General features: G+C 37.2%; 4 protein-coding genes across 6 annotated transcripts; 1 reads left to right on the plus strand and 3 right to left on the minus strand.

Moving 5' to 3' along the window:
- Positions 1-26: 26 nt before the first annotated feature.
- On the minus strand, positions 27-4109 carry Ubqn (ubiquilin). The gene is made up of 6 exons (XM_066392271.1): positions 3631-4109; positions 2164-2347; positions 1492-2004; positions 1049-1426; positions 741-937; positions 27-671 (listed from the first exon to the last, which is right to left on the minus strand). Exons 1-6 carry the CDS (start codon positions 3877-3879, stop codon positions 465-467), a joined length of 1728 nt encoding a protein of 575 aa, XP_066248368.1. The 5' UTR covers positions 3880-4109; the 3' UTR covers positions 27-464.
- A 517-nt stretch (positions 4110-4626) lies between these two features.
- Rpn1 (regulatory particle non-ATPase 1) lies at positions 4627-8742 on the minus strand. The gene is made up of 9 exons (XM_066392736.1): positions 8584-8742; positions 8469-8525; positions 8109-8395; positions 7741-7965; positions 7520-7678; positions 6444-7346; positions 5575-6242; positions 5139-5257; positions 4627-4954 (listed from the first exon to the last, which is right to left on the minus strand). The coding sequence occupies exons 1-9, from the start codon at positions 8656-8658 to the stop codon at positions 4772-4774; spliced, it is 2676 nt and encodes an 891-aa protein (XP_066248833.1). The 5' UTR covers positions 8659-8742; the 3' UTR covers positions 4627-4771.
- A 1349-nt stretch (positions 8743-10091) lies between these two features.
- Positions 10092-21890, minus strand: Tdg (Thymine DNA glycosylase). 3 transcript variants are annotated; one of them, XM_066392281.1, is made up of 7 exons: positions 21601-21890; positions 21341-21544; positions 17491-17754; positions 16219-16369; positions 15807-15947; positions 15226-15447; positions 10092-15144 (listed from the first exon to the last, which is right to left on the minus strand). In XM_066392281.1, exons 2-7 carry the CDS (start codon positions 21496-21498, stop codon positions 13705-13707), a joined length of 2376 nt encoding a protein of 791 aa, XP_066248378.1. In that variant the 5' UTR covers positions 21499-21544; positions 21601-21890; the 3' UTR covers positions 10092-13704. The 3 variants fall into 3 exon arrangements, with proteins under 3 accessions (XP_066248378.1, XP_066248379.1, XP_066248380.1); XM_066392282.1 differs by having other exon boundaries at positions 17491-17745; positions 21341-21890; XM_066392283.1 differs by lacking the exons at positions 21341-21544; positions 21601-21890 and adding an exon at positions 19575-19758 and having other exon boundaries at positions 17491-17745.
- Positions 21891-22694: 804 nt separating this feature from the next.
- On the plus strand, positions 22695-24371 carry LOC136410251 (uncharacterized). Its single transcript, XM_066392308.1, has 2 exons — positions 22695-23806; positions 23866-24371. Exons 1-2 carry the CDS (start codon positions 22837-22839, stop codon positions 24012-24014), a joined length of 1119 nt encoding a protein of 372 aa, XP_066248405.1. The 5' UTR covers positions 22695-22836; the 3' UTR covers positions 24015-24371.
- Positions 24372-24720: the final 349 nt, after the last annotated feature.

The following is a 24720-nucleotide window of genomic DNA, read 5'->3' on the forward strand; positions in this document are numbered from 1 at the left end:
GGACACTTTTCAAGGAAAGACTAAAGTTTGAATTAAACCAAATAATTAAAATACTTTATTTATTGAATAACCGACTAAGAAAACAAATTAAATCATAGTTTTTTTTTTAAAACACGATCGTTAACAGGCATGCGTAACGCCATGTCAGACTTACAAATATGTCTCTTATTTCACATAAACTGTTGTACCTTAAAACGAAGTAAAAATTATATACCATAAATCACTGTAGTACATAATCTACAATACAGAATATGGAGCCGAAGACCATTCTAACATCTCAGACTCCAAAACGACCCCACGATAGTATTTCTTAAGAGATAGATCATTCACCTCCCATTGGAGGAAACGAATAAAAAGCACATCAGATAAATGGAATAACTATAAACCTTTGAATCGTTAAATAAATAAGAAAAGCTAAGAATGTATGTATAAAAATAGTAACATGCTCAAAGCCTTTAAGAAGGTTAGCTCATAGACAACTGGCCTAGAGCGAGTAGTTTTTCAACAGCCGCGTTTATGTCTCCGAATGTTGATATTAAGGCTTGCAGATTTGCTTCCCGGTTTAAAAATCCCATAGCAGTTAACTGCTCCAGTTGCTGTTGATATCTCTGCTCTGGAGGCAAGGATTGATCGTGTCCTGCTGTCATTCCAGCGACCATGCGAGCCATGAACTGAAAATAAACGAATCAGGTAAAAACTGACTTACAATGCTCAATACGCGTGTACATGCCACTCCTTACCTCTGAGAACGAATCACCACCTGTTCCTGGGGTTGATGTAGTTGTAGAGGTGACCGTTGGAGTGGATGTAACACTGGTAGTTGTTGTCGTAGTGGTAGTAGCATCACCAACGGTGGCATCCTGTGTAGTTGGTAGAGTACCGGGAGGCACGAAGGTGTTCACAAGGGAAGGGGCTGTCTGCCTCAGGGTCTCCATACCTGGACATAATAAATAGAATATATCCTTGCATAAAGAAACTTAATAAAATACTAAATAAACGGGGTGCTAAAAGTCCAAAAATATTATTTCTTTTAAGTTTTAAGATTCACCTTGCTGAATTTGTAATATTGCATTCAACGCCTGTGGATTTGTCATAAGATTCTGCATTTCAGGGTTCTGAAGTTGCTGAATAAACTGAGGCATCATATTGCGCATTTGGTCCTGAAGTTGTGGATGTCTAGAAAGCAGTGGATTTTCTGCTAGAAGGGCATTTGCCATGTTCGGATCGGCAGCCAAAGCATCCAATACTGAACGTGTGTACGGTGCCGACAACATGTTTTGAATCATCGAAGGATTCTCAGACATCTGCTGTAGCAAACTGGCCATTGGTGGATTATTCATGACGTTCCTTCCTGGACTAGTCGCCGGCGGCGGATTTGCTTGTCCCCTGCTCCAAGGATTTGGTAACGGATCCCTATTTTCAGTACCTAAAAGCGATTCTCATAATTAGATAGTCCCTTATTACACCGACTAAATATTCTCTCTCTCTTACCTTGTTGTGGATTATTTACTTGAGTATTGTCCAATAGCCCAGAAAAAGGGTTCTGTGAGTATTGCTCACTTGCCGCAGACAACATAGGTTCCTGAATATCGCGATACATTCTGTGCAGGGCATTGTATCCGCCGGGAATGCTTTCTAGATTGCTCATAGCTCTATCATGACTTCTCATTAATTCTTGGAGCATTGAAGGGTTTCTTGCAAGTTCCATGGTTTGACGAAGCAGTTCAGGATTATTCAACATATGGCTGATTTCTGGATTTCTCTCCATTAAGTCTTGCATCTGAGGGTTTCTAGTTATTAAAGTTCTCATGTTTTCCGGATCATTCATCAATCTTTGAACCAGAGGATTGTCTAACAAGGATCGTAACATGTCAGGATTGGAGAGTAATTCGCTTTGCATTCTGTTTTGAATTTCCATGAAACTAGATGCTCCAAGACCTAAACTGTCAAGACCAGCTAATCCACCTAAGCTGCCTAAGTTAAACGGAGTTGCTCCAATGTCAGCTGCAGTAAAATAATAGATTTTGAAATAACATTGTTTAGATAAAATAAAGTATTTCTTATTTAACTGCACAGCAGTCGGTCATGGAAATATTGAAAAACGTTAAAGGGGAATTTAGACCTACTTCTCTGCAATTAAATAAAAAATGTCTTGACTTGTACCTGGAGGTCTTTGAACAGAAGGTTCGGTACTTTGGGGAGCAGCTCGCACAACTAAATGAATAGTTAACCCATCTTTGATGTTATGGTTTTTTAAATTATCTCCGTCCTTCATGATTTTACCCGCAAATATGAGACACAACTGTTCAGGCTCCACAGAGAATTTTGGAGCGATAAGATCTTTAAACTGGAAAAAAGAAAGATCTGAAGACACTTTGCATTTCTCCAAATGTCAAAAAAGAGAATAAAATTAACAATAAACTTGACAATATTCTAGGTTGGTGTCTTTATGGAATACTGTCCAAGGAAAAATACCCTTACCCGCTATTAATAGATAATTTATTACCAGTGTTCATTGGATTCTTTTAATTAATACCAAGTCGATTCATTTTATGTATGCTGTAAGGAAACTCTCGAAATATGAACGTTAACAGATGCATACTTCAACTAATTCTAAACATGCAGTTGCACATTCAAGCTGTGCTAAAGGTCGATTTCAATTCAACACACAATGGAGACATTCAGCAAAGGTAACAGTTGTTAGTAGTGGGGTAACATATTACAAAGAAACTACTAAACTTTATGTAAAACTTTATTTGTGACACCCTATGACACCAGTTGAACACAAAAAGCTGCAGAGGACAGAAACAAATATATTTGGGCAGACAAAAATTTTGTAGAAAATTCTCAAGAACAGCATGTCTTTAATGACATACTCAATATCAATGAGAGATCAGGCAATAATAAAGATAAAGCTCACCACAAGGAAAACATCCAAACTGTTTATAAAGAAGGCAAAGGAGTTATTATTCACAGAAATAATCTATATGGGAAAAGACACACCTTCCAATGAAGAAGATTCACCCTTGTGTTTCTTTCTCTGTTAAACTCAGGGTTAATCCCTAGATTAACATGGAAATGTAACACTCCTTTATTGAGCCAGAAAAAAATCTTTTTAAAAAGAATGTACAGCTCTGTCTTTTTTAGCTAAAGAACTTGAAAATCAGAATTGAATGCATTGACTATGTTGCATAAAAATGAATCATAATCTATTCCCAAAAGAGGTTTTTTTTGCTTAACTCTGAGTTTCTGCAAAATGTGATGACACCCACACTCTAACAAAACAGGGTCTTTGAAAAATATTGATAACCAGTCGACCTGTGACAATAAACTTATCTAGATATTGGATTTGTAAATAGATTTGTTCTATCACTTAAACAGAACTAGTCATGTGATATAAAATTAAATTGCAAAGTACCTATGTTTCATGTAACAATTAAAAACATAAGAGTGAAAACTACTGTACATATTAGAAAGCAATGACTCTGCTAAAAATCTGTTAAAAAATGTTAATGAATCGCTCTATTTTTCATAAAATGTCTTGCATGGATAGGTCATTCTTTTTACAAAATTATTTTTGTGAATTTCCAATATTAACAAGACATTTTGAGAAACGGACTTAGTTTTTACCTCTTTGATACCGAGGTCTTCCTCAACCTCAAAGGATTCCTTCTCCTTTGGTGTTTTCACATGAATAGTGATCTTTTGGGGGGGGGTTGTATCAACACCTGCCACTTCAGCCTTTGGAGACATCGCTTCTTCTTTCTGTTGGATATTTTCAGTCGCGGCTTGGGATCCTTTTGGTTGCTCGTCATTTTTCGGGGGCTCTTCCTCTGGCACCTTTTCTTCCTCAAAATTGACGGGTACATCGTCGGCCATGTTTGACTGGTTGGAATGACTAATAACTTTATTCGGCACTCTAAAACTGTGACACTACGAGTCAATTGTGTAAATGAATGAGATAAATTGTTATAAATGTACTAAGCGAATTAATAACTGGTAAATGAATATTTTTATTCGAGTTCGTACAGGAAAACCCCTGCCAAATAGGCCAAAATAAGGAGGTGATTTTTAGATTCCAGTACATCAAAATCAATTTCAATCGTCACCTGTCTCATAATTTGTCAAAGTCAATTATCACCATAGGCGTTTTCATGTTATACGAAGCGAGCAACTAGAGCGCTACGTTTTTAAACGTTAAGGACGACGTCCGAAATATTGAGAGCGTCTGTCACGAATCCTCTATTTAACAGTTAATTCGACGATTTAGAAGGATTGGACGAAGCCAACCTGTATCATCACCAAAATTGCTCATACTTTTCAAATTGAAGGTCGTCTTGTATTAATACTCTTAAAGCGTAATTTCATCGCTAGAATTGCGTCATGCGTGACGTAACATGATATGATGACGTCCTTTCTTTCAATTTCGCTACCATGGACTAGTGCTTTATTTGCATGGGAGGGGGAGGGGGGATAACAAACTATAAAAAGCAATATAGCTTGAATGTTCAAACTTTACCAGTAGAACTAACGAATGCTGGAACTACGAACGATCACACTTGAAAATGTGTAAAACGAAGATGTATTTTCCATTATATTTGTTTTAAAAATTAACACTCAAAAAAATATAACTGAAACGCCTTTGTATTTAAATGATAACAAATTAAAAGAAAATCGAACACGGGCAGTTAATGTAAAAAGTATACTTTTTTCATGCCTTAATAATTACAGACACTTATAAAAAGAAGCAGATTAAAATTTAAGCACTACATTACGGGTTAAAGTCTGGATTTTTTCTTAGTATCACAAATCCTTCCATAATGGGAGTAAGGGATAAGTACTCTTCAGTAGCTAGTTCGGCCCGCTCTCCATGTGCGAGCAACACTGGAGTAGTGTGAGTTTGGAAGCCAGTGATAGTTTTTGGTTTACCAGCTTGCCCAACTACGTCAACTGCCTATAATAAACATAGCGTTATACATTCGTCCTCCGTTTCTTTCAACCTAAATCATAATCGTAATTTCATCTTATTTGATCTGTTGATATAGTAACATTCCATTTCTCCGCATGTACATGTTCATACATGTAGGAAAAAGGGGACATTTTTATTCAACGCCACGTATAACTATTATAATTATTACCAGTCCAACACGAACAGGAACTGGAAGTGGATTAAGATCTTCATCAAAGGTCACTAACATTCTGGGTTGCATTGCTGCAGCCAATGTATACAAAAGGTAGTGAGATTTTCCAAGGATAACTATAAAAGAAACATAATAAAATTACCAAAATGGGGTAACTGTTTACGAAATATTCAAAGACATGCTCTCTCTCTCTCTCTGAATTATTTACATTTACACGCACACTGTATAGTCTGACCGCTTATCTGAGGCTCAAAGAATTGAAATTAATACTCACTTAACATCAGGTCTATTTCAAAAAAGTTGAATTCAACCAAATGTTAGATTAGTATGTGGGGCTGTGTAAACCAGGGCAAAACACGTAATCAAAATGTAAAAACGCACTCCCATAGTGAAATGAACGCCTGTCACACTTTTCAAAAACGTCAATACTTACTGTTCTTAACATCCAAAAATCCTACAATCGTCGCTAACAAACCAGCAACAGCTACAGGATTCATGAGCTGCCGATCGCTATGATATGGGCTAAGCGTCAAAGTTCCTTTACCTAAATGTGTCAGTCCTTGTGCTATGCGAACCATGAATAAGTTATTTGGATCTTTGGCATGATATTGAGCCAACTGTCTCAACATTGCGGCTAATCTTGCATTGTTGGTGCCTGCACCCACTAATCCCATTGCAAAAATTGCGTTGTGTGCTACTTCTGAATCGCTGTCATGCGAGAACTTGCTAAGGGTATCTAATATGCTTAATTTTGGGTTAGATACTGAGATAAGGCCTAATGCCAGGGGAACAGCCCTTCTTATAATGGGCTCACAATAGCGAAGCAAATGACCGAAAGTTCTGAAAGCCATCTCGCTGCCGATATCTTCACCCATGCTGATTAAAGCAATGCCGATAACTGCAATGGCTTGTCTGGCTGAGAGGTCCTTTTCCTTGTCTTCAGTTTTTTCTTTCTTATCTTTATCTTTGTCTTTTTTGTCTTTGTCTGAGGTTTCAGCACCTTCGTAATGTTCCGAGCAGATGTGAAGCAAATGTTGTACTTTTAATACGTTTCCAGTTCCAGCATAAGCGCAAATATCTACCATAGTTGTGGCCATAGATCTGCAAAATTTGAAGTTTTTCAATGAAATTCAAAACAATGATTATCAAAGCTACATTCTAAAATACAGAAAGGACATTTTTACCAAAAAATCATGCTCAACATCATGCATCTTTGAAATTTTGACAAAAATAATACGAACTAATCGGAAACAAACATAGAAACGGAGTCCGCTTTCCCTTCGCCACATGTTCAGGACTTACCTAAACGGTTCTGGTATAACCTGCAAGGCAGCGATGATAGTCTCAATGCTCTCCTGTTTCCCCAAATGGCACAATCCAAGACCCAGCGGCAGAAAGCGGGCATAAGTATCCTTTTTCAAGTCTTCTTCAGATTTCTCCATCAAAGTTTGCATGAGTGTCGTTGTCACTTGTGAATTACCAGAGCCTACTGCAATCAAACCGCAAGCCAATGCCGCAATGGCCACAACTTCCATATTCGAATTTGGGTCAGAAAAGACTGGAAACAACAAGCTGAGCACTGCGTCTCTGTTGGAACCGACATATGCCAAGCCCAATCCCAATATGGCTCCAATGCGCATTATCGGCGCGTTATGTAAGACATAGTCACTTAGTAAAGCTAGAGCTGGATCGCACTCGTTTCTAACTCCACAGTTAACAATTCCACAAGCAAGGAGAGCTCCTGATTTAATATGATCTTCAGAGGAATACAAGTATTTGTCAATCGGAGTTAAGCCACCGTCGACGTCCCACAACAAAACTAGCCCAAGCGTTGCTGTGGCACTCAACATGCCATGGTCTTTATTTTTGTAAAGCCACTTATTGCCATCTTCCATTAGCAGCTTGTCTTGGCCGAAAGCGGCATTTACGAAACCGTTTACAAAACTAGCAGCTAAATTTTGTTTTGCAGAGTCGACCTGGCTTCCACCAAATGACGGTCTTGTGTTCTCTAAATGCGATTTATAAACGTCTTCAGGAGTTTTAGGTTCCATAATATCTAACTCCCTTGCTAAGTTTAAGAAGTGATTGTTTAGGTGGCAGTTGGCCATTATTTCAGTGAGGTCTTCATATTCTGGGGTGGTTTCGGGTATTTCTATGTAGATTTGCTGGCGGCCTAACATGAAGGCTAGTTGTTTCTGGACTGTTCTGAAATTGAAGATTATTTAGTTATTGATATTTCCAGTTAGTTCATATTCTGGGTAACTTTTTTATTAATTAAGAGGTAAATTTGTCTTGGAAATAAATAGATAAACATATTAGTCCCTGTAATCATACTTAAGTTTTTGCAGAAATTTTAAGTTACTGATTAATATACTTACATATCCTTGCATGATAAGAAAATTTCTTCTATAAGTGCATGATCATTTAATTGTAAAGCCAGGCGCAGAGCTTGAGGATACTGATTAAATTTTCTAAATAGAAGCAAAGCGGTTTGCAATAGGGTTGTGTTTTCTGGATCAGCAACATAAGGGACACAGCTTCAATAAGAAAAAAATATTATCATACAAGAGGCAAGAAAACTATTAACACTAAGTCTTGCCTTGTCAAATATAAGCAAACTCTAGGATAAATGTTCTCATCAACATATTTCTCTAAGAGATCAAGCCTTTCAATTTCCATAAGTAAATCACATGCCTCTGCTTCAGCATTATGAGCTATATTGTAAGGGACTATTTGCTTAGTCAACTGAATCAACTTATCCTCCAAATCCTTGTCATCAATATCTTTTTCTGCCCATTCACCAGCAATTTCTCCAGACAAATGCCTAAAAAGTTTTAATATTGGCAGAAAAAGAATTGGATTGTCACTTCAACTGCCTAACATTGACATTCAGAAAGAACCCAAGTTTGAGGTTTTTGTGTGTGTTTACCTAGCACCAATTATGGCAACTTTAAAGCGGAGACATACCTGACATACTCATGCCCCCATTCTCCAATTTTGTCCAAATCAGAAGATAACCTGTATTTCAAACATTCTCGGCCTGAACCCATAGTCATAGCTAACACTGAAACAATATCAGCACAGACACCCTTGACTTGAGGGTTTTTGATTTTTTCATATATCTCTTTCATTGTATCATAATGGAGACGCATAAATTTTAAAGGCTTTGGAACAGAAGTCATTGATGTTGTTGAGGCTCTAATCTTTGTACCAAGGACATTAAGAGCTGACAAATACAAATTTTGGTCATTTTCCTGAAAGATATTTTGAAATTAAGTTTCAAAATGAGCTATGACTAGACAATTTTCAGTTTTTAGGTTAACTTACTGTTAGTCTCTCGACACAAAGATTTAGTTCATCTTGCAATTGTTTATCCTCCTCGGACTAAAAAGTAACGGAGCAATGGCAATTATAGCTCAAATCTCGTAGAAAATTTACATACCAACTCAAGCTTCTCCTCTTCCGTATCCTTTTTCTTCTCGGTTTTTATAGGGACCTCAGCGTTGGTTTGGGCCATTTTCTCACTACGAGCTCAATTCTCTCACAGAATTCGAGTTCAGAAGTTACAATTATAGATCCGATAAATTTTAGTTTAATTTAATTATTTCTAACTAGTAAAATTTAAAACGAAATATTATGTGAGGTATAGAATATAGAAATAAAGAAAATCAATTTTTTTGCTTGTCATCTTGTCAGCCGGACAGGCGACAGAATTAGAAGAGCGTCAAATGTCAAAAGTATTAGTGAGGTCGGTTTCAGGACGCATGCGAGGAATTATTGAGTGACGTGTAGCTGCTTAAACAAAACTGCGCAAGGATTTACTAATTATTACGTCAGGATTAAATCGTCACTTCACTTTTAAACATTTTCTAGGAGGCGACGGTCTTTTTGGTCGTCACTGTATATCAGTGACGAAGCATTACCTGGAATAATATCAGTATTAAGCCATGTACCGTTCTTCACGTCGGGAATATGGTTAAACTAACCCTCTCCAATGAATGTATGGTTCTCTCAAAAATCAAACCATGTTGATATAATAAAACACTTTTACTTTAGAAATTTGACGATATTTTACAAATAATAGGTCCTAATCTAGATGTTGGACAATCATCGTACAGTGAATTGCAAAAACATGGAACAATCCGAGCGAATGGGCAAACTTGCTGAGAAACGTCTAATTTAGGTTTCAAGCCGCTTACTGATTTGATATCAGTTCGGTTTCGAAATGCATCAATACATTGAACACTTATATCGTTATCATTGAACACCTATTAAGGTCGAGTACTCGAAAGAGAAATGCTAAAGTACCACCTGCCAGAAAATACGGAACTGTTAAAGGCGCGCGTGGACACCTAGGAAGAGATGAGCGCGAGCACAGTTGCAAACGGAGACACAAATAGGAGAATACACAAATATAGCAGCACATGGGATATGGGAACATGCAGACGAACATTCAGAGAAAAAGTGAGATGTTCGAACATTTCGACTGGCTAATTTCGTGGTTAATTTTACCTCCAACATTTATGCGATTCACTGTACTGAGTAATAAATTAATTGGCCAACCAATACAAAGGGAAACTAAACCAACATGTTCCTAATGGGTCAAAATCCATTAAACTTACGTAAGAATAGTGAGGAGGTTGCGTGGGTCAATTGAAAGGGAACACGGTATCATATATAAATTGGCTCCATATTTACTATTAAATAATTCGTGAGATAAGTTTTTTTGCTTATAGTTTCGATTTCTTACCTAATTTCTTTATTTGTTCATTTGTTAAATTTCGTTGAACGTCCGAAATGTAAGTAATACCCAGTTTTTCCGACTTTCTCAGGAGACTCGTCCCCGGCCTTCTCCACTAGCACCTGCGATTTCGAGCGCCCTTCTACCCAGTGCAAGGACTTCTGGCGAGAACTACAAACGTGAAAACCGTTTGAATTAGGCGCAGACCATTTCAGTTGAGAAGTCCCCGTATATTGGAAACAAATAGAAGTATAAAAAAACAATGTGAAATTATTTTACAAAAATGCAAAGGAACCGCTACAAAAGAAGTCCGTGGTGGTGGCGACCACCGTGTAGGAACACATAATTTCTCATCAAATCTGGACGTCCTAAAGCTACAGTGAACACAACTATTGTTTTCAAAATATGAAGCTTCAGAACTGCACTAAAAAGTCGTTTTGCAATTTGAGTGGCGACCATTTATATCCTCATCGAGAGCAAAGTTTCCTCAAATCCAAATTTATGTTTAAAATTACTTAATACACTAGGGTTACAGGACCTTATTACAGTAATCGTTATGGTACAGTAATTCAATTTATAATTAAAATAACTCTAAAATAATTTCTCAACTCCGAAATTACTGGAGCCCTAGATATAGACACAGACAATTTAAGTTTCATAGAAAAAAATCTGCAGTATACGCATAGAGAAATAAACAAAATCTTTCTTATATTATTTAACTTTAAGAGACTAGATTCAGATGACTAGATTCGAGTGTTACATAACTGGTGAAAACAACTGGGATATGTATTAGCATTAACTTCCTTCTTGACTGAGTATAAAATCAACTTACAGACACAATTACAGGAGGCCGAACTAAGAACCTTAAGAAAGACACCGATTTAAAGTGACGAATTTAGGTACAAAATTATTGTGTTGTCGAACATCACGAACAATATTAATGATCTGGAAGTATATATGTTATATCCGTTACAAGACGGGCATTTTTCTGAAGGTACCCATTACACTGACTTACAAATATGAAGTTCATGATAATAGAGAGATTTTGGATTTGTCACTCAAGAAAGGGCCCATTCGCTTTCTGTTAAAATTATTCTAGCGCTCAGTGGTAAAATGTAACGGAAACAATAGGACACGATATTCTTATGAATGTGGAGGAATAATTAGCTATCAAGAACAATTACATTCACCGTTTAAAACAAAAAGGCAAATCGTGCGTCCACGAACATGCGAAGAACAACAATGATCATAGTTACGTGATAACACACTTCCAAAATCCCTCACTGTTACGTATGGGGTTTGCTGGTGTGCTGTACCTGGTTTCACACCTCCCTCAACCCGATAATCTAAATTTAACACATCAAGTTAAATTAAAAAACTGTACTTCAAGTAGTGGTCTCGGCCTTTTCTAGTGGATGTTTCAGCTGATGCATTGGAAAAAATGTCACCACTTATATGAAAGTTCACAATTAAAAATACTTGCAATATGGAGGCATTTCCAGACGTACACCCCATGTAGTGTGTCCAAAACTCGTTCTGAATCGGGGAAAGCCTTTCGTTTGGTCGATTCATTCTCAAGTTTTTTGCACAATGGAGACCAAACGAGAACTACATTGAATGTTTCGCCATGTTGCACAGAATTCGAGCAAAGAGAGTCCTGAGAATGTTTTATTTTCAAGCTTTAATTTGCCGGAACAAGATAAGCGAAATTATAGATATAAATTTCCCCGTTTAACGAATTTCGTACGGTACCGCAGATATCCCACACTACATGTAGAACAAGTTTAAGGTACCTATACAATGTACTTTTTCGATTTTTGGAAGCATTACCTCGAACGTAACGTTTGGAAATAACTTCCCCAGCACGAAGATCATAATATTCCCTGTATCGATATTGCTGTAATAAACATCCTTATAATTTCTAGAATTCAACAACACAATGTATATATAGGGTGGATCATTTTAAAATAAAGGTATAATCGGAAGTGCCACCATTTAAACAATAATAAGTATTAAATGCATGATATCTGTCAACTTTCATACAAAGCCAAATTTTCAGAATTGTCTAGTTATATTTCTTCAATAGCCCAACGATGCAGTTTTTAACGGCTTAGTTTGTATACCTAAGCTATAGTCACATTTAGGAAGATGTGTCTGCCAGTTCCAGCTGTTTTATTGTTACTAGCCAGGGAGTTCCAAATTTCAGTCCTATCCAGTAGTTATAGACATTTGTGTTTAAAACTGTTTTTTTTTGGGGGCTAATTTAAAAGCATTGCCCTGAGATTTTATATTTTTCTTGTATTTTCTTCTGTTCCGAAAAAAAACGTGTTTTAGCCCAAATGTCGATACTTAATAAATATGTACTATATTCTGAATCTTTTAAAGTATCCATATATGTGGGTCAAAGTACGTTTGAACCGATCAAGATCCTTCTTGAAACAAAACTAAGTGTTCCCAGAACCAGACAAGTCTTCCATCAACTATGGAATAATTTCAACTTTTAAAATAAACAGGGACTAAATCTAGAGCCTCCCCGACTGAACAAACACACCAATATAAAAGTAACTAAACCTATTTCATCAACAGCCTTAGTAACGCTCAACAAAACTTCAACATATACAGAATGCATAACTGTGGCAACGTCTTAACAAATAAAACAAGGGAAAACAATGTTAATAGTCCGGGGCTGACCCTCAAATGGCCGACATACGATCGATTTGAGATTCGACTGATGGTCTAAGTAACATTCAAATTTTAGAGAAAATACTTATGACAATAAATATCACCATTTACCCTGTGCAAGTCTCTTGTTTCAAAATGCAAGTGACCATATTTTAATATGGGAAACTTGAACAAATAAACCAACAAATCCAATCTGTACTTGGAAAATGATTATTGCACATTTTGGTACACATAGTTACGTATTATATCAGATTACTGGCCGTTTAACGGGTACTTAACACGATAAACATATAGCGTAGCCTTAATTCTAAATAAACTGAAAATCAAAAGTACTGAATGTACGTTTGACTTGTCCATAATATTTAATCGCTAAAAAATAATAAACAACGAACGGGATAAATATCCCACCGAAATGCGCAACCTGGCATATTAACTAGCAGTCTCTCACTATGAGCATGCTCACGTAATGTTTCCCTCCAACTCCAAGAGATTCTTATACAACTTTTAATTGTGATAGCAAGCGAATAATTGTAACTACACTAAAATTATATATCAATATTTATTAGGCAAGTGGAAGGCAATTATTAATTTGCCAAGTACAACAATTAACCAAACCATCAGGACAAATTAATAATAGTTAGATTTTTTTGTACTAACTCAAAAACAATATAAAAGTGTTGCGCCACCCACTGGACACCAAGTATAGATAGCGAGTTTTGAGACAGTTAACGCAACGTTATACACTTAACATGGCTCCCTTGACAGTATGTAGGCGTGGTCTCCTCGCGGCCTTGGTATGTTGTGCAGGTAAACGAAGTTTGTTAGTTCAATTAGGCTGCATCCAAAAATGACCTCAGATATAGAAATTGTCCTTCAAAAACTATGACTATATGGGTTTCGAGTGGAGCTCGAAACGCCTATACCTAATCAGGACAGCCATGTTTGATGTTACGATAACACTCTGAATCCCACCATCCATAACTATTAAAGTAATCGACGCGGGAGCAATGAAATACGTTCATTTTCCAAGTGAAAACATTAAAATTTCCCATACTATATACTGAAGCGGACAGACTTGCTAGGTACTAGCCGAAAATATTTTACAGGTACACAACATTAAAACACAGTGACAGAAACCAATCAAAACCCTCCCAAGTACGGTGGATAGCCCGGAGGGTGAGGGGGGGCAGGTTGAGGGTAACCATAATAGGGATAATTAGGATTGGGGACGTGAATTGTGGGCGTGTAGCTTTGAGGATAAGGGATTTGAGGATAACTTATGGCCATTGTGTCATAGGGCGCATTCCATGCAGGAGCGGGGGAGTATAAGGGATACCCGGCCGACGGGTAATTGTAAGAAACCGGACTAGCTCTCGCGGACGCAGTAGAGTAGCTATTCGAATACTGATCAGAGGCTTCGTTTAAAGGTGCCTCGCCTTCGGTAATACTCGGAATTTGGTCAACTAGAGACTCTAGTCCTGACAAACTTTTCGCAGCAATATCTTGATGCTTTTGTTGAGGAGTACTGTATTGTGGCTGCTCCTGCGGCGGCGGTTCCATATTGTATGACTGATAATGGTACGAGTGCGGTGGAGGTTCTCCATTAACGGACGCAGCAGGACTCATGTGGTAATGATGCGGATTCTCGCTATTCGTAGATTGCGTGGGGCTCAACTGGCATTCTGCTTCTTCTGCCATACTTGTCGGCGGATCAAAATCTGGAGGACCTATTGGAGACCCTGGAGATCCCAGTTGTTCCGAACTAATTGCTGCACTAATCTCCGAACTGAGATCTGAGTGTGTAAAAGGTTGAGAATGTGGCCTCGGTGAGTATGGAGGCCGTGGTGAGTTGCTGTATTGCCTCGGAGATTGATTGTATTGTTGTCTTGGTGACTGCGTATACGCCGGTCTCGGGCTTTGACTATATGGAGGCCGAGGAGACTGACTGTAAGTTGGTCTCGGCGACTGGCTAAACGGAGGTCTGGGTGACTGGTTGTATACCGGAGGTTGAGAATTATACATGTTAGGTGTACTATTAGGTGGAGTCATTGCGGGTCCGACCGGATAAAAATTGTTGGGCGACTGAATGGGCGATGGACTCGAAAAACACTGCGGTATATTAACCTGTCCGTTGTTCTCCATTCGCCCCACCACCTCGACGTTGTCCATTTTCACTTTTTTAGGCCGGCCTCTTTTCTTCTTAGGAAAATCTCCGCAGTTATTGCTACTGGGTGGAGGATGTTTCCTTACAACTGGCTTCGGAGGAGGTTCCTCACCTTCTATTTTAATTTTCCTTGGTCGCCCTCTCTTCTTTTTGCAGGGTATTATCTCTCCGTCCTCAGTTTTAATCACAGCGTTGCTAATATCGGTGAGCTCTGGATACAGTTCCGCCTTCGGTCCTGCCTCGTAACAAGACTTTACTTTAGGTTCGGTGAAAACCATTTCAGATTCGTCTATTTCCGGAATTAATCCGTTTAAATAATCACGAAACTTTTTCAACGCCGCATAAAATGGCACCTTATCTGCTGCTCGTGGAAGCTGTGCGCATCTCGCGCTAGATGAGGGCATCACCCACATATGCTGAAAGAGAAAAACACCGAATTATACCCACTGTAAAATGTTTCATTACTCGTGGCTTTAACAAAAGTTAAGAAATCTCACCGTGTTTGTGCCTTCTACTAAATCTGACTGTCTGCCAAATTTGAAGTCTTTTTTCCCAGAAAATACTTCGTAAATCAATTTGCCATTGAATACGGCAATTTTAGGCCTAAATTTCCTTAATTTGTCTAAAAGAATTTGGCTACCTTCCTTAATTTCTTTGCGAGTTAAATCTGCACTACCCTTTGTTGCACGCTGAACCATATTCGTGAAACCAATGCCAACCTGCAAATTCACAATTTAAAATTTCAATACACATTTTTAAATTAAAGGAGAATGTACAGGGTTCAAACTAAATAAGATGGTGATTACACTGGGTACGGGGTCTTACAAAAAAATTGATCGTACTTAGGAGGAGCAATATTGACAAAATGGTGAATGGAAGAACTACGGTTGATCGAAGCAACACCTCTTACATTTTTACTGATTAAAGCTAAGGCAATATTCATTGTTATTTCCTATTTATCCTGCTGCAATCGCAAAAGAATTTCACTGAAATTCTCACTTCGTTCTCGCTAACAATGACCAGATTGAAGAAACAGTCGATTCCAATTTTATGCAACAAAACCGTTTCGTAACTTTACCTGAAGTAGTTTATAATCCTCATCAGCTGACATTTGCTGTGGGGTAAGTCCAGATAAGTACAAACATTTCCAAAAGTGATTGCCAGGTCCTGCATAATGATGTCCTTTATAGGCAGCAAAAAGTCCTGGATTAATTCCAATCTAGAAGAATATGACATTAAGTTAAAAGGAGTTGGGAAAGGTATAAAATTTTGATGAGAATAAACACTTTGAAAATAGATTATTAAGTCATTAGGGAAAGCTTCTTAATGATGTCATTTTATTATTCAAATATACTATTTTTCAGTTAACGACATTAAAAGTTAACAATCTTTAGTGTGTATAATGAGCCAATTAAATTAACATCTAGTGGATAATGTTTTAAAATACTCCGAATCGGAGATTCTCTTGACTGGTGGCATTATATACTTACAATTATAATATCTAAATTTTCAGTAATGTGATCTGGCAACGTCCTCTTTGACACCTCTTCCTCTGGCATTCCATTAAACCTATCGTGTTTCTTGCGTTCTTTAACAGGCCGTAAGATTCCTCCGTTTAATTCCTGAGTGAAATCTATAGGTCTGAAATAGAAAAGACACTTTATACTCAATTATCATTTTCTTAATGGAATGTTAATATTGTATCGATACAAAATTTCAACTTAATATCCTAAAAACTGTAGCAGTTTTGTGTCTTGATAAAAAAGCGTTTGTGATATTTTTTGAAGAATCATATAATTTCAACTCGAGAAATGTCCTCTAGAAATATATACTCGCTATTTCCGGATACCTTGTGTATATGGCTAAGAAGCCATGTTCGATACCGCGGACCCACTTGCTCAAGAATATAATCGGGACGAAATCCCACAATCGCCATCCAAAACCGAACTTAACAATAAAACACAAAATTAGGTTAGGCGAATTAGGTTTAGAAGCTTGAACAGTAAAGCACTCGTTAAGACCAATAAATTTTTGGATAACCCATGAAACGTACGAGGGACTTTGGAAAAATATTTAAGAAACAATTCCCAAATGTGACCTTGTTTTTGTACGTTGGCTACAAATGACGACTTTTGACGATTGCATGGCTAAAAATTAAAAAACAGCTTTTTCCAAGACTGTCCAGAGCGAAGCGAGACAACAAAATATTTTCCCTAAGGGGAGTATAGAGCTACCTCTCTAATATGAAATGAAACTGAATGTGTATAAGGGTCGGCCAGACTAGAATTTCAGAAAATCCAGACACTGCAGACGGACTATTAGTAGGTCCAAGTCTTTATAGAGACGGCGTTCAATGAGCGAAATTCCCCACTAAAACCTGAACCACTTGGTATAATAAATTGCAAAAAAATGAAAATTAATGATGAAAATATAGGACAAAGCAAAACAATTACCTATAACACCGTTATACTCTAAATGCAGAAGCACATAGAAGTTCTATAAATTCGATCGAGAACCAAACCTCCTTTCTCCCCGTGAGCATAGTACCGTAACTCAGGATGATCTAACGGCGTCCTTTCGAGTGATCATGTAACGAGCCCGGAATGAGTTCTCAACCAAACAAAGCTAACGGCTCTAGGAAGTACCGGATTAATACTTTTAGAAACGAATCACAAAATTCTTAAATCAAATATGCAACACGAAAACGCATCAAAAACCATATTTGACCCATCCTGGCATCAGGTCTGGCATGTTCCACTTACTCAGATTTAATCTTCTTTTTCCTTCCTCGTTTTTTAGGACCTGGCAACATGGGGTTCATAGGAGGCATTGCATGTATGATATGCGGTGGTCCTTGAGCTGCGGCTAGCATAGGAATGGGATCGTCATCAATGAAACTATAGGGGTCTTCCATCTTTTCTCGCTTTACTTCATGGTTGTGATTGACGTTGGCAGTGTTCATCAGCAGATCTGCACTGGTTTCATAGCCGTCGTCATGAGCTTCCAGTTTCATGTTACTGGAAAAGCTTTGAATGATATAGCGTTGCATGCTAAGAATACTTGATGTTACCGTTAATTTGTACATTGTACTCGAATTCAAACGGTTGTGTGACTGCTCTAACCTAATTGAAATAATCGTGAGGGCTCTATCGTTCTTCTAAACGCATTGTAACTCTGTTAGGATTATAACATGAATATTATATCTGAAATTTGTGCCGACGCAGGCCGATAAGGTTTGTCTTCGTTTTCTTTGTGAACTGCAAGTTTGGCAATGACCTTACGCGATTGCTCAGCCGGCACTATGTTAACCGATACTCTGCTTATAGTTTTTTCGCCCAAAGCCTTTTTGTTTTTTGAAGTCATCTTAAAGCTTTGATCTCATAAACTTGGTTTTGTTCAATAAACAAAACGAAATTCAACGAAAGACTTTCATTTAACAAATTCAATAAAAAACAGTGCTGTTATTGTGTATTGTGTGCATCATTCGAGTATTGTGTGCAATACGCACGAATTAGTTTTAATTTTACGGATTTTGGGAAGTTGTAATTAATTTCAAAATAAAAACCTCGTCGGTTTTATTAAACGGACATGAAATATGTATTTAAATCGCATTAAAACCCATCGTGGTATGGTAACAAAGAAATTGTTAGTTTGGAGTTTGAGCAGCAAAAAGTCTCTAGGCTTCAATTTCTGGTTGATGTGGTCTTTAAAAACATGCACCTTGATGGTACTTTAAGTTGAAAAGTAATCCTAGGGCCCAATTTATCCTAGAAACGTAACGCGTGATGGTTTGTAAAATCCGGCCCGCCCAGTGAAATGAGATCGGGCCGGGTACCCGACAGAAATGAAATGTTGCCTGTTTTAAGGGGCTTTGGTTGATATCTCGGAAGGTGATAGGGCAGATTTGTGTTTTTTGGATAATAAAGAAATTATAGGGTTTTTTCAAAAGCTTTATTTTTTCCTTGGTATAATAAACAATAAACAAAACGGATAAAACGTATAATATACATAAAATAAACAAAATAAGTTGCAAGCAATAAATCTTGCCAATGTTAGCGGCGCAGACGGATATGCATTAAAACATATTTTCTCTAACAATAAAAATAAATAAAAATAAATAATAATTGCCCTTACTCAGCGAAATATACTCCTGTATCAGGCGAATTATCCTCGACGCATACATTCACGGATCTCTTTGAGAGACTCTTTTGAATTTTAAATCCATCCGAAATAATGCCATTTTGCCAGGCTTTCCTAATTTCTACGTGTCTTCTCGCATTTTAACCCACAACAAGTTTGAACACAATGTCGGCAAAAGAAACTGCCTGGAAACGACGTTTGGGCCTTCTCCTTGCCAAAAAAAAAAAAAACATTCGTAACAACACAAAATCACTCTAGAAAAATCGAATCGATCGAAAAATGCCCACTGTGCACATGCAGGGCCGCGCCAACCCTGTTGCATCCTTAGCATGCTTTCCTTAAGGAATGTTACAAGTCATCTGATTTGAAAATATCGAGAGAATCCGTTGTAGATATCAACTGCAGTATATGTGATGCCGCACTAATACAAGGAGTTTGCATGACATGGCATATGCAAACTGGAGGAGTGCAACGCAACAATCCGAAAAATCAGTTTAGATTTCAAATATGGAGGCAGAAAAGTGCACAATTTATATATTGATACAAGCAGTAAATATTTGTACACGGATTCAGACAAGACAGTCGCTCCGAGACATGATTATACAACATTTATTTTGGGTTTTTTGCAGACGCAACTGGATCAAACACAAGCGAAACAATACTGTAGGCCCGAGAAAAGGAAGGACGCACACAGTTTTTCCCTCACCTTAAAATTTCGGATTTGCTTGTTTGCACAAAGAGTTGAGTTCCCAGCGTTAAATGGGGCCCTTTAAATAGATTCGAAATATGAGCACTAAATCCAAGTTTTGCATCACGGCAGACACCCAAATTCCGAGCACTGTCAACGAAGCGGAGATGCTGGCCATCTAAACTCAGTTATAAATACTCCCGTAAAAAAACGACACACTGTGAGAACGCAAAAAGCAGCACTTCAGGCTTAGTGGCATTAATTTCCCAACAAAAAATCTTAGGAATAATTAAGAACGTCGCCTAAATCCGAACTGAAATGCGTTTTCAGGTAACTATCTAAAGCAGGACTGAAAGGTTTGAGGAGCTGGGTGTCGTCCGCATAAAAATGGGCATCAAAACGCTGCATTACGTGTACGCAGAGGAAGGAGCAGGGGGCCAAAAATTGACCCCTGCAGCACACCAGATGTCCAAGAAGATTATGTTGAAGAAACGCGAGAGCAGCATATGCCAACGCAAAGTGCTTAAGTTTTGAAGACAGCAAATGATGAGCAATCGAGTCGAAAGCTTTCGATAAGGCACATATTTTCGATATGATACATTTACATTAATGGTACTCGCACCTCTGTATAAATAAAAAATAGACTTTCGTTGTAACATCACTTAGGGGCGAAGGAAGATATCTCGGAACGTAATTGAGGATCTTTGATTTTTGGTCTACAAAAATTACAAGGGCTTTTTATCAAGTTCGCGTTTTTCATTAAAGTTTTTCTACAATGGCAATATATGTATCTATGCTTAATAGCATTTGGGAGATCTAACTCAAACTAACGTTAAAAAAAAAAAAAATGCTAAAAAAACGTTGCTTTATATCGGGGGTCCCCAAGTTTTCCTGGCCAGCAATAATCTTAAAGTCTTGTAGAAACAGAGAAATTTTTAAACACAAAAGCCATAAGATGAAGGCAGAATTGTAAGCTGAACATTATTCCAAATGTATGGGGTGGCTCAGAAAAGTGGCGGAAGATTCCACTTCCACTACACACGCCCATTTTAAATGGGACCCCTTGTACATTTTGGCATTCGCCTCTTATTTGAAATTATTTCCTTTGCTTAAGTAGGTACAAAAACAAATAAGTTCCAGTTATGTTTTCCCACATGCAATTAAAATTTGCTCTAAAGACCTTGACATGGCATTTTAGGGCGAATTTGGCCAATTTGTCTTAATTTCCCTTTAAATTGTGACAGGGCAATTTTCAGTATGTCATATAACAATTTCAATCTAGATTGAATATGCATTTCATCGACTTCAACTCAATTCAAGCTGTTTGAAGGACAAGATTGGGTTGAAATGTTGACTCCAATTGAAATTTCAATCTGATGTATGTGTATCCCTGATTTCCAAGAGGATCAATTTCCATCGAATAGTGGAATAAGATCAAATCTCCTCTCACTGAGTTATTGCATATTGAAAAAAAGTTATAACTTAGCTTGAGGAGTGATTTTGACTGTTTGAAACATGAATAACATTGTTGAAAGCAAGACCCTCAGGCTGTTTTATGAGGACAATCTAAAAATTGGATGGTGAAATAAAATCTTAGTATAACCTGGCACCAATGGCCCAAAATAAACCTGGTAAGGCCATGGACATAATTTGTTTATACCTCCTCATTGATGTCATTTGACTAAAACATGCTACTAAGTAAGGTAGAAAGAACCCTTTTGATTGTTTACATATGCCAGTACAGGCCTGCAGGGCAACTGGGGATATACTTCTGGGATACTTACAGCTTATATTTATGCTGATAATTTACTGGATGGTTATAATTGTCATAGGCCAACTGGCCGGGAGGGCCTGTAGTGTCCGATGGTGGTCCTCCTCCGCCTGTTTCCATTCCCTCACCCAGTAAAGTGGTGGACTCACGGAAAAGAGTAGCCACCTGCATGGGCTTTGCTCAGCGAGCTTTCGCTCGCTATAAATATTAAACCCGGCTATCACGTCACATTTAGATAGTTTGCACTAGATCAAAAAAACCAGACAACCTCACCCTTTAAAAATACTTCTTACACTCTGATTGGTTCAACAAACGTTTACAAAAATCAATATGTTATCAGCTTCAGCCTGTATTTTTGTAGAAGCCAAGAGAATTCATTGATGATGTCTCCGTCAGCGTCGCTACTTCCTGCGACGCTGCTGGTTGCCCTTTTTTCAGAGCGCGTTTCATGGAAAAATGTCTAAACCCCGATTTAAAACCAGATTTTAAATTCTGTCTGCCATAGAACGCCACTTTTTGAAATTTTTATGTTTGCCATCCCGCTGGCTTAAGCGAATTTAGTAATATTCGCCATAAAAAAAGCCGATAAAAACACTTATCAGTTGAATTTTTATAGAAAACTACGATTTCTGCCCCTATTAAAGGCTCAGTTTAAAATCTATTGTATAGAGGGCGCCACAATAGACAAACAGTTTTTTTCTTTTTCATCCCAGGAAAGCAAATTGAAAAGGGCGGGAGCAATTTAGGGAAGTAAAATTGCCAGTCCGATTCAAATAATGGTAATCAAAGGATGATCGTAAAGACTCCTCAAGTAAGCATTGGAATATCATATATGCTATTAATATCGTCAATGCCGACAGCCAGAATTTTTGTGTAGATAGTATGTTTTTGCATTCGTATTGGGAACATAGACACCAGTAGAGCACGATCAATGAAAATCTTTGCTGTTTTTGTTTTCTAAGAAACACTTCAAACGAGCGCAAAATCGCCTCACCGGTTAATACTCCATATATTAAATACTTGCGAGTTCACCTAGACTCAGTATTAATCTGGCGATAACATATAACATCATAAAAGAATGTAAATAATCTTGGTGACCCTGCTGGCTTTGGTGTCTTGCTGGTTGCATACTTCTTCCTATCTTCTCACACTGCAGTTATAGTATTAATTAACGTAAAAACGCAAATAAAAATATTCTGTCTTTCGGAATATTACCAATATAAAATTGCATCTTCTTTAAGGAATAGTTTAGTCTATTCATGGGGAAATGCAAACTTTGAAACTGTAAAACGTCATTTTTTGACAAAGAACCGCTCGACAGTTGTACAAACGTCACTAAATTCTGAATGAAATTTGGAAAAGACAGTAGGATTTGGAAACTTGACAGAATTTTGCACCCGTTTATTTATTTATTTCAGTTTAAAGTTTTTAATTTATTAGAGTAAATTTATATATTAAAATAGTATTTGATCCAGCATTAAGCTTAAATTGTCTTAAGCAAATTCAATCATGGGAGGATGCCGCTGTTCATATAAGAACTGTATTAATACCACGAAATCTTTGGACAACATCCACTTTTTCCATTACCCAGTGAAACACAGAGAAAGATGTGTATTATGGATTGAAAACGCTGGCAAGCCGAATTTTTATGATTTAGATGAGGAACAACTTAGAAACAAAGTAGTATGTGAAATGCATTTTGAGGACAGATGGTTTGTAAATACCCAGAAGAAGCGTTTGCTTCATGGAGCTGTCCCAACTCTTGATGGGGATTGTAACGAAACAGTAATGGGTCCATCTTCCCCTTCAGAAAAAGACACTCCTGTTTACTTACCTTCAAACCAGTACAATGATGTTAAAGTTGTTCCTGCAAATGAGGATGGCACAGTTTTCGTTTTAGATACAGACAACATGTTTACCATATCTCCCAAGATTGAGTCTTATATAATTAAAAATGGGGTACTGGTGCCAGCAACTGCAAATCGAACCTGGCCTACCTCAACAAACAGACCTGTCAAACAACCAATGTCACCACAATTCAAAGCAGAAATAGCAACTATAAATACTGCTCCTGGGTCAGGGCCATCTAAGCCTTTAATTAAAGACAAGCCAATGATTAATGAGGTATTTGTAAAAGAAGAACATGATGGGGAACTATACAAATCCACTAAAAAGTTTGAAAATGGTTTAGCTAAATCACACCAAATGTTATCAAAACAAGGTATTGAATCACAGAAATCAAATTTGATTACAGCAACAAAGCAGGGGTTGGTCCAAAGTCACACAAAGCCAAATGTGGCAAAAAACTATTTAAGGCAAATCAAAAAACACAGTCGTGACATTGCTAGTATAAAAAGAATGTTAAAACAAAAGCGAATAGTTGCTCCACCAACACCAGATATGAAGACTATTCTTAATGAACTGCAGCAACATGATCAGATACCTCCAAGCCTATTGACAATTATAAGTTTACTTTTAGGTGAGTAAATATGTAATCATTTGGAACTTTTTAATATCAACTTTGATTGTACATTTTAGGAGAGAAGTCTGATCTAAAGGAAGATGATATCGAGTTCTTCACATCACTTCACAAATTATCTCCAGATGTCTATCAGTATCTTTCAGAGAAGTGCAAGTGGAATTTGCCAAGTGTTGATGTAGTTGTAGTCGACGGTCAAGTTGAATAATTTTACAATCTGCCGTTTTTGATGTTTCTAATTCTCTCATATGTGTATATTTCCATGACTGTCCCACGTGAAACACAATCGGCGCTTTTGGACCGCTACAAAGAGCCGACTAGGGGCTTTCTCATTTTATTTCACTTTTTGTGCTTATACTCTTATTATTTGATACTTTGAAATAGCCTAATTTATGAGAAAATAATTCAATAGTTTGTAATGATGTTTTATGGTCCATAAAACTTTGAAAAATATGAGGTGAACTTTTATTTTTATTCTTTATTTACATAGATTTCTATTTAAAATAGTTGAGTGTGTTTTCTTTAAGGTTTAAATATTAAATTGAATAAAGTTTGCATACAAAAATTACATTTTTTTTTATAATCCTTCACTAATTTTAAACATCTAAACGGACAATATTCCCTACTGTATATTGAACACTGCGCTCACGTCTCAGATGTACTTTGACCCCGAAGAAAGGCAACAAATATCAATTATAAGTCGTCAAATTGCAAAAAAAACGAGACTTGCTAAAAACGTTTTTACCTCTGTGAATCTATCGAAATCTTCTTCGCAAAAACTAAAATTGTAATTTTCAAGACGAAAAAGAGAAGAAAGATTTTTCATTTGACAAATTTTATATAATTACAAAAAGGACCACATGTTTAAAATATGTAATTATTGCCACACTGTTTCCATCATTTCGCACACTCAT

Source organism: Euwallacea similis, chromosome 8 (assembly GCF_039881205.1).
Source record: "Euwallacea similis isolate ESF13 chromosome 8, ESF131.1, whole genome shotgun sequence".
Taxonomy (NCBI): Eukaryota; Metazoa; Arthropoda; class Insecta; order Coleoptera; family Curculionidae; genus Euwallacea; species Euwallacea similis.

Excerpts from the sequence above, each read along its gene's own strand:
- LOC136410251 (XM_066392308.1), top strand. The coding sequence starts at position 22,837 with ATGGGAGGATGCCGCTGTTCATATAAGAACTGTATTAATACCACGAAA. Across the intron at positions 23,807-23,865 it reads AATTATAAGTTTACTTTTAG|GAGAGAAGTCTGATCTAAAG; the intron begins GTGAGTAAATAT and ends TGTACATTTTAG.
- Tdg (XM_066392281.1), bottom strand. The coding sequence starts at position 21,498 with ATGCAGGTGGCTACTCTTTTCCGTGAGTCCACCACTTTACTGGGTGAG. Across the intron at positions 15,448-15,806 it reads AGGATTATAAACTACTTCAG|GTTGGCATTGGTTTCACGAA; the intron begins GTAAAGTTACGA and ends GTGAATTTGCAG. Across the intron at positions 15,145-15,225 it reads TAGTAGAAGGCACAAACACG|CATATGTGGGTGATGCCCTC; the intron begins GTGAGATTTCTT and ends TTTCTCTTTCAG.
- Ubqn (XM_066392271.1), bottom strand. The coding sequence starts at position 3,879 with ATGGCCGACGATGTACCCGTCAATTTTGAGGAAGAAAAGGTGCCAGAG. Across the intron at positions 1,427-1,491 it reads AGTAAATAATCCACAACAAG|GTACTGAAAATAGGGATCCG; the intron begins GTAAGAGAGAGA and ends AATCGCTTTTAG. Across the intron at positions 672-740 it reads GTGGTGATTCGTTCTCAGAG|TTCATGGCTCGCATGGTCGC; the intron begins GTAAGGAGTGGC and ends GTTTATTTTCAG.
- Rpn1 (XM_066392736.1), bottom strand. The coding sequence starts at position 8,658 with ATGGCCCAAACCAACGCTGAGGTCCCTATAAAAACCGAGAAGAAAAAG. Across the intron at positions 7,679-7,740 it reads GTTTGCTTATATTTGACAAG|CTGTGTCCCTTATGTTGCTG; the intron begins GCAAGACTTAGT and ends TTCTTATTGAAG. Across the intron at positions 6,243-6,443 it reads GTTATACCAGAACCGTTTAG|ATCTATGGCCACAACTATGG; the intron begins GTAAGTCCTGAA and ends CAAATTTTGCAG.